The 13,939-nt window shown below is 37.4% G+C and overlaps 1 protein-coding gene across 2 annotated transcripts in view; it reads left to right on the forward strand.

Annotated features, from left to right (window-relative positions):
* The window catches only part of ARRDC2 (arrestin domain containing 2), a 43,466-nt gene extending 39,176 nt beyond the window's left edge, over positions 1-4,290 (forward strand). For both annotated transcript variants that reach the window (XM_075204727.1, XM_075204726.1), the window contains exons 4-8: positions 345-447; positions 1,193-1,449; positions 1,567-1,729; positions 2,047-2,198; positions 2,622-4,290. In XM_075204727.1, the coding sequence (XP_075060828.1) occupies positions 345-447; positions 1,193-1,449; positions 1,567-1,729; positions 2,047-2,198; positions 2,622-2,675 (729 nt within the window). In that variant the 3' untranslated portion in view covers positions 2,676-4,290. The remainder of the gene's footprint in view (positions 1-344; positions 448-1,192; positions 1,450-1,566; positions 1,730-2,046; positions 2,199-2,621) is intronic.
* Positions 4,291-13,939: the final 9,649 nt, after the last annotated feature.

Genomic DNA, 13,939 nt, shown 5'->3' on the forward strand with positions numbered 1-13,939 from the left:
AGGATGATTGCTTTGCTTGGACAAAAAAAGGTTGCTTTCTTCATGGGCACGCACATAGATCCATTCATCTGACATATTGCCATGTGTCTTTGTGCATGTCATTCACTGCTTTGATCCCCTCATCCTGATCTCAAAACCACTTGATATTGTGAGTTTGACCAATTTGGCTACAAAGCTATTAAACCAAAGACTGCTTGTTCTGCAACCAAGCAGAGTGTTCATATCCACCAATGTGTGGACAACTATACAGGCTGAAGATGGTCATAAAGTTATAATCGGCTCAAAATTTGTTACTGATGTGTAAACTATTGAGAGTAGAAATCAATAAGGACTTTTATCTCTAGTCTCCACAGGCTGGTACCAAGGAGAAAATTGCACATGCCTGGTACTGTAACCTGGGACAGGTCTCTGTCACTGCCAAGATTGACCGGAAGGGATACACCCCAGGTCAGTGAAATGATTGTATTTTGGATCTTTGTCTTTAAATATAATAATGACTAATTGTACATGATAAGATGCATCTAAAGATACTACTGTTTAACCTTTAGGAGCTGTCACCATTTTCAAAGTCTCACAAATCATGTATCAAACCTCAAAAAAAAAAGGGTGACCAACAACTTGATTTCCAAAGAGGCTCTGCAGCAGTTTCCTTACCTACTCAAACCTTTGCTATGCACAGGTCTGGTGTAGGGTGATCCTGCAGGTGGGAGGATGATGGGCTCCTTTCTCTGTACTTCCTGTAGCACTGCCCAAACTGATAGGAAAGCTACAACCGATCTGTCCTGAGAAGGCTAAGGGTCAAAGCTGTTATTTTCCCTTAAATGAGACCAGACCACATCCAGCGTCCATTTGCAACCCAACAGCTCTTGCCCCAAGCAACAGATGCAATGTAGGTTTCTTTTGTCTGCTTGGCACACAACAGGATCATTTACACCAGATTTGTGCAGAGTAAATGGGGAAACTGCTGTACAGCCTCTCTGATCCCTTGCAGGCATTCCATAAGTATAATTGCTCACAAGATTGATCTAGAGGAGTGGCAGGGTTTTGCAGGTGTAAAGGATGTCTGTACTAGCACAAATGTGATCTCTTTATTCACACACAAATATCCTTAAAGCATGGATAGATATATATCACACTTCTTATTGTCTAATTGACAATTTTTTTTATTTTTTTTTTGTTTATTTTTTTCCAGGTGAAGTGATCCCCATATTTGCTGAGATTGATAACTGTACCAGTCGCACAGTTGTGCCTAAAGCTGCCATTATCCAGTCTCAGACCTTTATTGCTCGTGGTACCTTGAAACAGAAGAAATCTGTAGTAGCTACACTGGCTGGGGACTCTGTACCTGCAGGTAAAAGAGAGACATGGCATGGGCGAGCTCTGAAAATTCCTCCTCTTGGACCATCAATCATACAGTGTCGAATTATTCGAGTGGAATATGCTTTGAAGGTATAATTTGCTTAGTGCTTCACATAAATTATCTAGTATTTTTTTAAAAAAATTAATCTTCTCAATAGCCCCCATGAAATTCGTTATATATAATTTTTTTTACTTTTTTTTTAATAGGTGTGTGTAGAAATCCCTGGCTCCTCAAAATTACTCTTGGAGTTGCCACTGGTAATTGGTACCATTCCACTTCACCCTTTTGGGAGCAGAACCTCTAGTGTGGGCAGCCAGTACAGCGTTAATCTCGATTGGCTGCGTATGACTGTTCCAGAGCAACCAGAACGTAAGTATTTGAACAATACTGGAGTTTTATTTTGACTAGGGAAATATTTAGCTTGTTTATAGTGTAATTAAATTTTTAACAGCAAAGTGCAACATCTGAAAACCTTGAAATACAGAAATGATGTAGTATGAGCCTAAAATACTCTTGACTATTTTTAAAAGGATGAGAGAAGACTGTGGATTGTTGGGTATGGTGTGTTTTGGTTTGGTTTTGTTTTGTTTGCTTTTATTTTTAAATTAAGTTTAGAATAATTTGTTTTCAATGAATTGATACTTGTTCTGCCATGTTAATCTTTTGTTATCTCTCCCTTTATCCAGCTCCTCCTGAATACTCCTCAGTGGTGTCAGAAGAGGAGGTTCAAAACAGTCTTGCCCCTCCGCGCCATGCAAGTATGGGCTGTATCCTAGAAGGGCCATTTTATGCTTACATCCAGGAGTTCAGAAACAGACCTCCCCCATTGTATTCTGAGGTGAGCACTGACTTTGAAAGTTTGTGGGGGGTTTTATAACCCTTCTTTAAAAGATGCTCTATTATAATAATCTTGTATTAATTGCATACTCATTTAGGTAATACATAATGTAAAAAAACAAAGCAACAGGTTTCTGATCCACATTGTCTTCGTTCTGTATGTCTATAGCAATATTACAATTTTCCACTGTTGAGGGATTAAAACAGCGCCCCCCCCCCCCCCCCCCCCCAATCCGTTCTTGGCAAGTACTAGGCTGTTCCCATTCCTTGAAGGCCTGTTTACACATAAGCTTCTATGTAACATAGATGACACAATTGGGAGAGATACTTATTGTAGACAAATGACTAGCATGTTTTTGGTGCCTTTTATATCTTTAGAGTGGAATTTCTGAAAACTATTGTGTTAACTTTGTACTTTTTTTAGGTTGATCCTAACCCATCTACTGCAGATATTCGTCCTCGTTGCATGACCTGCTGAAGGGTAAATCTCAAGAAGCTGAATTGTATCTACACTTGTCTGAAAGCAGATGAATCTTGCAAAGACTGAAAGTGCTGCTTTCCTTCTGCAAACGGTGATGTTTGCCTTAAAAAAAAGAGATGAGGCTGGGAGGGCACTTGTGTCTGAAGACATTTCTGCACCGAGAAATTGGGCAGACCTTCTAGCAAATGAGACCTATCTGTCACATTGCTGAGCTTTACTACCTTGCCGGTATGCCAGAAGGGTCCCTGAAGAGAATAGTTGCAGAGAACTGAAGTGGAAATGGGTAATACCCACTAATGATGCGGCCAAGGTTTAAATGAGTTACATTTAAGGCCCGGAGGGAGTACAGTTCTATTTAGCTATACTGCCCACTTTCTCAAGGATATCAAGAAGTTTTATAAATAGAGAATCATTTAATTGGTATATGTTGCCATATTTTGAAGATTGGAAACCAATAGTATGGAAAGGAAGACTAGGGGAAAATAAGATGGACTTACTGGATGTAGATGTGTTCTTTCTAATTGCAGAATTTCTTAAATGTTTACCCCCAGTGTCATGTATTGGGAGTCTTCCCATTATGTTTGTTTAAAATCGATAGTGGCGCTGGGGTTATTGTTCTGTAGACTGCAATATGTTTGAGCTGAGACAATCTTGTTAAACCAAAATATTTTTAGAAAGTTGCTGTATGCTAACAATTTAAATAATTTTGTGATGTCAGCACATTTTGTGTTGATAGAAATTGTAGTGAAACATATACATTTCTGAAATTGTAGCCTTTGCAGGCAATATAAAAAAGAACAGCACTGTTACACCTTGGCTAAACCAGAAATGGAGATCATAAGCATTTCAGGATGCAGTGTGAAGAGAACTTTTTTTTTTCTTCTCTTCTAAAATGATGAGATTAAGGAGGCTAATGTGGCCTTTGCACTCCACAAAAGCCATATGTAAACCTGAATTTTGCCTTTTAAAATTTTGTACACTTTTTTATCTCTTTTGGCGGCCTTACGGAATCTTTCTGAGCTCTTAAAGTGAGTGGAGTTAATAAATAATCCTGCTGTGAGCAAAAGATTCTCACATGTATGCATTTTTTGTTTTGTACACCAAGCACATACTCTATTGAACTGATAAATGGAAATAGGGTTATTGATCTTAAAAGTAATTTTCAAATGTAATGGTGCTAAAATGCCTTTTAAGTTTAATGGGTAACCTCATATTTCTATCTGAGCCTTTTTATTTTCATATAAATGTAGCTATAAACAAGCATTGTATTAAAATACTTTTTATTGTTGCCCTCCTGAATAACCTCACTCGTTCATGAAATGTTTGTGTACAGAAATAGGGTTCATATAAGAAAATCATTCCATCGTGTGCAAAATTTGAGGTTTATACTAAGCCACATGTTACAGAAATTTTGCCATAACCTGTTTAAATGTTACTTTTGTTTGAGGAATATTATATTAGGATAAGATTTGAAGTTATTGTAGAATTTGTTTGTATTATATACACTGTCCATGTTGAGCCAAAAATTATATACATTTTGTATACTTTGTATGTTGACCAATTTGTTTTCCAAATAAAATGTGTTCCAGTCAGACTGCCGTAATTTCAAAAACTTATTTGTTTTTAATTATACCACCCACAACAATAGAACCATACACAATCTGGTATCTAAATGAACAAGTGGATGTTCGTGGTGGTTTTTGTTTTTATATTAAATGAAAATACTTCTTGGTACTGTATAGAGAACATTTAATCTAGAAATGGGGAAAAAAACCTTGTCCTAGGATATCCAAATTGTAAAATCATACACAGTACTATGATATACGAGAATAGGGTTTCTAATCATAGATTAATATACAATAGATCAAATTTAAGAATTTATTAAAGTTGGGTAGTGTAGAAAATACTAAATTAGAGCAAATTAATAATCTAAAAGAAAACAATGATTAAGTTGTAGAATCTAAATTTTAGGTCTTTTACTCTCCTATCAACTAAATAGGAACACAGAAGGACATCTGTAAAAGCTGGTACACAAGAGAAAGTTACTGTAACCCTTAGTGATAAAACTTTCTAGCAGTGTCTATAAAAATGGCAAATTTTATGTCCGTAAAATAGCTTCCATTAAACACATTTGCCAATACAACATGGGACATCTGAGATTTAGTTTAGGAGATACAACCCTGCTTGGCCCCACAAGTAGAGTAATGCTGAATGAGTTCTCTGTATAGCGCTGCGGAATCAGTGGCGCTATATAAATAAATGGCGATAATGATGATGATTATTTGACAAATATCAGACTCAGATTCAAGAGACAAAACACCCAACAAGGGATGAAAAGTTGGAATAATTTGTTTAACAAAGTGCTTTGGACTCTGTATCCAATTCTCCATTTTAAAAACCAATGGTGAACAACCCCTACAGTGCTCCACTGCTGCAGATAAGACTAAACTAGAGACTACACTCAAGTCAAAACAAAGATTATAGGATTAAATGGATAAATCAATCTTTCTGCGCTGTGGCTCCCCAAATAGCACAACAAAATTAATAAATATAATGAAAATAAACAAATACTTAAATTCGATCGTGTAGATGTATTCAATTCTCTTCACTTTTCAGTGGTAGTACGCATGTAAGGAAAAGGAAAGAAAATAGAGTAATCCTGTATGGTAATGGATGAACTATACAATCCTAAATTAGATGGCAAATATGTAGATGTAATGCCATACAAAAAAAATAAATATAAATAAAAAATTAAAGTTAAATAATAAAATTGTTGGACAATAAATACAATCACTGTTGAAACTAAAAACTAATATATTTCAATTGTATGGAAATATCGACGTTCCACCAGGTGCAATCTATTATCTTCCTGTGATGTGGGAAATCTCCCGCAGGGGATTCTACTTACAACAAGTATTCTTTGGTATTGGCACTTCAAATAATATTCTTTATCCCTCGATCGTCTCGACAGGTATATAGAGAGGGAAAGAAAAAGGACATCTCTAAGGTAGTAATTAAAAATATTTCTTTAATAGATGTTAAAACATGGGTACTCCTACCGAAAAGCAGTTGGTAATCAGCGTGTAGTGTATTAGACACTGAATTCAACAATCGCGGACACCGTGATGGAAGGTAAGTGAAGACCGACGGAGTCCAAGATGCAGACGGCAGTCAGCGTGATGTACATGCCGTAGAGTTCGGCAATTGCAGATGTCCTCGCAAAAGTGTCTGATTCGGTAGGGCCCTGGCCAGGTGAAGCCAACAACGTAATTTTAGGGCGGTGCCACATTTTAGTTTCAACAGTGATTGTATTTATTTTCCAACAATTGTATTATTTAATTTTAATTTTTTTGTATGGCATTACATCTACATATTTGCCATCTAATTTATGATTGTATAGTTCATCCATTACCATACAGGATTACGCTATTTTCTTTCCTTTTCCTTACATGCGTACTACCACTGAACAGTGAAGAGAATTGAATACATCTACATGATCAAATTTAAGTATTTGTTTATTTTCATTTTTATTATATTTATTGTGTTATTTGGGGAGCCACGGCGCAGAAAGATTGATCTATCAATTTAATCCTACAATTCTCCATTTTGGCACAAGGGTGAGCCATATTTATGTAGAGCACTGCTCCAAAGCAAAGCAGAGGTGACAGTATTTGGGCACATACAGGAGGGGATAAACATGGTTATTAGTATTATGATGTGTGCCCTCGGTCTACCCAATTCCTCCTCTGGCCACAATGCCCAACTGTCATTCAAAATGGCGGCACATTGTCCAGATTTGCCTTCATACATAGACCCGGTTATTCTTCTTCCTACATAGCTACCAGTCACTATGAAACAAATAACTTCAGAGTATACAGGGTTAAGAAGCAATTATCCTAGTGCCTGCAGTTTCAACCTCCCTGGACTCTCATACCTTAAAAAGAGTAGATGTGAGAAAATGCTTTGAAAGTGTTTGTGTGAATGAGCCGTTAGCCTGCATGGGTATAAAAGATTACAATATCACATACTGAAAGCAAGGTGGTTGGTTTTTTTTTTTTGTTTTTTTTTTGTGAGATGAAGAGATTTAAAACTGTTGCAGGTATGTTTACTTTGGCTGGAATAATTTTAATGACCACCCAAAAGAACTGTAGTAATAGTCCAAACCTGGTATGTGGGCTGACTGTGCAGCATGTTCCTATGAGCTTAGAGACATTAATAAAGAAACCTAAACTGATTGAACAGGTTCTAACCAAAGTTTCAAACACAGTGGTGCATATTTATGAATGGTGATCTATATAACCAATAGCAACCAAATCACATTGTCTTTAAATAACCCTATCATTTTGAACTTATTTCTGTAATAAAAGGAATGTTTGCACAGGCATTTTTCGGTTGCAGAAATAGCTTTACAATTGGCTTCTGCAAGTACCAGTATATCAGTAACAGGTTTAGGGCTTTATATCTTTTCAAGATGCATTCATGCTACATGAAGAGCAGTCACCAATCACCAGTAATCACAGCTCAGTGTGTAACAATTGACATAACATTACATCAGACATCATAGATTGCATGAATTGAGCCAACACTAAACAGTATGTGGCTCTCCCATATGACATCAGCAGGTAGTGTTTGTTTAATAGCACAACAAAATCACATCGGTCCCTGCCCCATTGGAGCTCCCAGTCTAAATTCCCTAACACAGAAAGACAGACAGACTAGGGTCAATTTTGATAGCAGCCAATTAACCTACTAGTATGTTTTTGGAGTGTGGGAGGAAAACGGAGCACCGGGATGAAACTCAAGCAAACACGGGGAGAACATACAAACTCCACACAGATAAGGCCGTGGTTGGGAATTGAACTCATGACCACAGTGCTGTGAGGCAGAAGTGCTAACCACTTAGCCACTGTGCTGCCCAAATAATATAGTGCTGTTCTCACAAATGTGCTGTAACAGCCAATGAAACATTTGCTTTTATATAAATAATTACCTAATTTGGTTGCTCTGGATTAAAGCACATTTATGTACATTAACACAATATTAAATTTCCATGTCTGACGCATGCTTGTACAGTTTTATTTTAACTGTGGTCTTTGTGATAGATGGTTTATTGATCGATGTATACCTACTTGTTAAAGGACTTGTATCGAAAAAATGAAAATTAATTCTTGTAATGTGTGAACCAAATTATTATATTGCAATGCAGTATCTCATCTCCATGGAGTATTGTGTGTGTGTGTGTGTATATATATATATATATATATATATATATATATATATATATATATAATGTATAACCACATCCTCTTTCAATCTTACTCTCTGTGACCTCCTTTGCATTCTTACACTCCATAGAACTACCTATTGATTAGCAGCTGACAGACATGCCAGTGTTTTTCCTTATATGGGGTAATCTTATGGCCTGAACAAACTTTAGATCTACAGGAGTGTCCTTTTTTTTTTTATTTCAAAACAATGGTAGCCCTAGTCATTATTTGACTTGGTACTGGCTGGACACACAGCAGACCATGTGCAATTCTAGTAACCTCTCCACCAATCTCTATTAAGCTTTCTCCTGTCTAAGTTTACTACACATGAGGCACCATCAGGTAAGGAAGGAAAGAGCATGCTTGTGATTGGTGCAAAGATTCCTTTCCTTGATGTAAGACTTAACCTACATCAATATTATAATGATTAATGAGGAAATAAGCAGGTGTTACTGGAAAGGGAAATACTAGTGGTGTAAATTATATGCACAGAAGATTCCACGGTGATAAAAAAGTGCATTAAAATTCACAAATACAATACATTATAATATCTGAAGGTAAAAGTCAATGTTGATCACTAATTAATGATGTAATCATCTTAACCCCATGAGGCAGCATTTATATCCTGATGGGTGGGGTGTCTTTCGGGATGTCAGTACCACTTCTCATTTTATAGAGCTAAACCCAATCAGGCATATATGGCATATTCCGCAAAACAACATCTGAAACGCTATTTTTACAACCACCATAAACTGAGTGTCGGTTGAGAGACTTTCTTCTAGAAGAATGGTACTGCATCCCTCCTGTACAATTCCATACATTGGTAGACTTGGTTGATACAGGCAGTACTTGCCAGTTGCCCAATGACCTATTAAGTGACTTTATAATGGTATTTCCATTTTCTCACTGCGACCTGTATAAAAAAGATCATTTGAAAAATCCATTGAATTACATTAATAAAGTAGTTGCCTATTCTTATTGTCTTTGACATTATGCCTGTTCATATTCTGAATGCTGTGGTTTAGATTGCTATATTTCTATTTCAAAAATAAAAAGGCTTAAAATGATTAAAGAATACATTGAAATAGTTAATACAGAATGTTGTACCGCCGCAACTGATCAATCTCCTTTTGGACAGGCTCTGGCACAGAAAAAAAACCTCCTTGGCGACCGTGACCACACCCTTCTTTGTATCTTTAAACATCCGCAGATGCCCATTGGTTTTGTGGTTCAGTATATGTTGTTAGCCAAAAGTAATTCAAAGGATGTACATTATTAATTAAAAACTATTTTGCAGCCATCTGACCCAAACAAAAAGGATAAATAACCTGATTTAAAAAAAAAAAAAATAGAGAACTCAATGACAACAAGGGTTTATTTTGAGTGTTCAACGTATTTGACAGAGAAAAATGATTCCAGAGCAAAATTAAAGCATGCATCTCCTTTTGTGTTGTATATCCTCTTCAGCGCGGCTGACATGGATGGCTGTGGTGAGTAATGCCATCCTGAGATGGTGGTAGGTTTTCAGGGTAGTCGGCGAATAGTTTAAGTTTTTGAATTTAATTATTTTTTTCACCCCTGTAGATGTCTATAGGGGTGGTGGTAATCTGTGGAATATAGGTTAAGTCTAGAGAAATCTGTGATTTCTCCAGCGTTAACCCTTTTATAAATTGAATGAATAGGAGATATTTTTATTTAGTAATAGACTTATGTGAGTTCTCGCTGTCTTAAATACATTGTACGTTAATGTTCAGTATGACGTAACTAATTCTGATCATCAGACAGTGAATTCTTGGTCTAATTGGCAAGGATCTGGGTTGAGCAGTTTTACAGCTGTGTGTTTACAACTTCTCGCTTGTTTTTCTCTCTCCTCACTGTTGCCCCCCTTCACTTCACCCACCAGCTGTGAAGTAGTGACCTGTTCATGAAGCAGGGTTATGTTCTGAGATGTTTGCAGGGTCAACTAGACAAACTGGCCAGAGTTTAGGCCCTTAGGAATTATTTTGGATACCAATCAACTAGTGCCCTGGTCAGATGGGGGTTGGGCTAGGCTGGAGTCCAGAAAGTACTGTAGTACCATTCTAAGAATCCTAAGAAGCGTCTTGTCGGTTTTCTGACAGCTGCTGCTTTCCTATTTCAGGGAACATTTTTCACCCTAAACAGACTGTAGCAGTACACTGAATTGTCTGGTTTGAAATCCACATGATACAATACTTCATTTAACACATTCTGTATTTTGTATGCTGAAGAGATTGCCCAATAACTGGAAGGCTCATATTGCTTATTAAAATTAGTTTATTATTAATAATAATACAGATAAAAGGTATAAAAAAAATAACATTATTTGGGTACGTAGCCTTCTGCAGGCAATACCCCAAATTGTGGTGACCATAAAAAACTTCACATAGATAATCCTTAAATTGGAATCTGGTCATATATTTATGAATGTTTAGCACACTGAACTGACATACATGACTGAGTGAATAAATTATTATACATGACACGGTTGCCAGTCCTGAACGGTAATAACTTTGTTTCATTTAGTCAAAAAACTCCCCAACATCTGTTTTCATAGAAGCTATACATTTCCAAAATGTAATATAATATTGGTATGTTGTGGAGGAAAGTCTGCTGTACCTTTTCAGTTTATCCTAGTTGACAAATTAGCTGTGTATTAAATTGGGTCACATTGGTGAGCTTTGTTGTAACTGTAAGTTGCAGATAATCTGTACTAAATAATTATATTACACTACACTGTCACAATGTTGTATTACCATACAATACGTTTCATACCACAAAAGCATACTCCATCATATAGGACATAGTAACAAGTTGCAGCTACACATAAATATCTCCTTTCCCATTATAAGTTGTTGAGTCAGAATGTCAGCATTTTAGTTTAATTGCTGAAAATGTACCAGATGCATCTTGATCCAAGAATAGTCTGGACAAAAAGCGTTTGTGTGATTTGTGTTGCTCTCAGGCCCGGCGCTCCCATTAGGCAAGGTTAGGCACTTGCCTAGGGCGCCGGGCTCTGGAGGGCACCTGGAGGGCGACCGCTGACCATACCTGTCACGGCCGCCGCACAGCATTCAGATGCACGGGGGAGGGGGGAAGAGGCTATTTCTCACCACCACCGCCTCTCTGCTCCGTCTCCTCCCCTCCACTCACCAGTGTCAGTGAGTGGAGGGGAGGAGACGGAGCAGAGAGGCGGCGGTGGTGAGGTAAGTAAAGACGGGGTGAGGGGTAAGGAGGGAGGAGGGTGCTGTTTTTGCGAGGGGGGGGCGGCGCCGATTTTGGCGGGGGCGCCGATTTTTTCAAAATGCCTAGGGTGCCATGGACCCTAGCACCAGCCCTGGTTGCTCTTAGAATATAGAAAGTTGCACTGCTTGCTTTAAGAGATCGCATCAGGCCTCATTTAGAGTTGCACTTAAGTATATTTGGGCATCATAACTTTGTTAAAATGTGTCACACTCGCTGTTGTTGACCTACCCTGAGTTTTTTTTATCTTTATTTGCTTGTACCCAGTTTAAACATTTTCATTAAAAACATTTAAAAATATTTTTTTTTGTCAAACTCCACATGCCCACATCTATTGCTGTATTTTGCATTGTGGTCCCTTCACAACTAAGTGCAGTACAAGTATGTGGTGTGGTGCAAGATAAGCATGCAGATGTGCCCTGTTTTGTGCTGCAGGTATTTTTAGATGTGCATTTTAGGAGATGTACCTTTTGCATGTCCACAAGCCTGATGCAAGTTTACATGTTGAAAATGGTGTCTGGTGTATCTTCGTCAGCAGCAGCTATTTATATAGTACCACTAATTCTGCAGCGCTGTACAGAGTAGTCACTCACATCATTCCCCGCCCCATAGGAGCTTACAGTCTAAAATCCCTAACATGCACACACACGGACAGAGAGAGACTAGGGACAATTTTGATAGCAGACAACCTACTAGTATATTTTTGGAGTGTGGGAGGAAATCGGAGCACCTGGAGGAAACCCACACAATTATGGGGAGAACATACAAACTCCACACAGATAAGGCCATGGTTGGGAATTGAACTCATGACCTCAGTGCCGCCCCACTCTTCCATATATGAATCCAAAGAAAAAGATACACCACAGATCTCAAAGTGCAACTGAAAATACAGACATAAAATCTGAATTATGCAAATGCATTTTTGCATGTGCACAAATGGTGCATGCTTGCATCCAACTTTAATGGAGGCCTGTGTCTGCTCCCTGGCAATTAAGGCAGAGTAAAGGTTAAATTATAGATTATATATTGCTCTTGAAACATAATGACACAGATTCCCTTCTGAAGTTTTTAAAATATCTATAAAAATGTGATAAAATCCTGGTTACTTTAAGGCAAACTGGTCGTAATATACACAGCAACATGTGTAATAACAAATCTCTGCTTGAAAATTGTGGATTTTACAGTTGAAATGTCTTAAACTTCATACTAAAATTAGGTACAAAATGTTATTTTTTTGTTTGAACAAAAACTGGCCTTTGCTGAAATAAAAGCTATACAAAAAAGTAAGACATCCTTCATTAACAGGTTGTCACAAACGCCCAGCCTGTTCCAGATACAGCAATCTGAACAGCTGACCGTGACTCGTGTTACTTTAGTTAATTAACAATGAATACGCCTTTTCTGCCACCACAAAGGATTTATTATGGTGTCCTTACTTTCACCAGAACCACTTATTTATGTTTCACGCTTAAATCACATACATATGTAGCATGAGCCTCCCTGGGCTTCGTAAGTTCACAAAGAATCACAGAGTGTACACTAGATAAAATATGTTTAATCTGAAAAATGTTTCCAAGACTTATTTACAAAAAGGTAATCAACAGACATACAATAGGGTGCACAAATGAGTTTCAGAAAATAAAATTGGAAATAAAACCAGAATCCCTACTTACAAATTCAGGAATTGGCGTGTGAGGAGTACACATTGAGAAGAATGGCACATTTTAATCGTGATAGACCCTCCTCAAGGAAATGGACAATCTGATGTCTGAAACAAGTGATTTTTAAACCATTTCTTGTTGGGCTTTTCACCCCCCACCTTAGGAATTTTATTTTTCACCTAAGTTACATGGATGCCCAAAATGACACCGAGTGTTGGAGACATTCAACAATTTGAAACGTAACTTTTAGTTTTGAGTGGAATACAAATAGATAACATAAAACTGACGCAAACTTTACTCCAAATCTCCTTTCGCTGGAGGTGTATGGGTTCCTGCTGGGTGCCAAGCTGCACTCTGCTCTCTGCTCTCTCTTTCCTGTTTACTTGAACCATGAGACTTATCGGAGACCCCATTGGATCAATCACAAAGCATAACAAATACATATGCTTTCACTCTTTGTACTCTCCGAAACATACATTTCACTTTCCTCCTCCATGGCAGCAGTTTCCTATTGGTGAACCATCGCTCCACTTAGGGCAGGAAAGAAAAGGTACTTAAGGCCAACTGAATGGAATTGCATAGAATTCATATCTGAAACTTACTACTTGACAGGCAGAACAGGGGAGGGAAGGGGTGGACTAACATAGGGCATAGTTCACACAGATACGACTTATTCAAATCCTGTCCTTAGTGTAAGTGTGGCTATTTACAGCTGTATCTTTTGCACCTATTACAGGGCAGCTGTACATGCCGAATGATTGTGATGACAAACATTGCATTGTATCTGTTTTCTACCTTTCACGTATCTGTCTCAGTAGCTAGCACAGAACAACTGTAGTCAATGAAGATTTATTTCATTAGTTATTTAATTTTTTTTTTAGATGAAATAAAAAAAAATATATGCATTATATTGAAAAAATGCTAGTTACATTTGTTCTTGTTTTTATTTTAGCAGGTTAGTTACTATATTGTTACCAGTTATATTAATTTATGATCATATAAAAGTTACGTGTGTTCACAAATAAATAAATACACATGTAGTAGACAGTGCAAATGTTCCTAAAAAATACTT

The sequence above is a fragment of the Mixophyes fleayi genome, chromosome 1 (assembly GCF_038048845.1).
Source record: "Mixophyes fleayi isolate aMixFle1 chromosome 1, aMixFle1.hap1, whole genome shotgun sequence".
NCBI lineage: Eukaryota > Metazoa > Chordata > Amphibia > Anura > Limnodynastidae > Mixophyes > Mixophyes fleayi.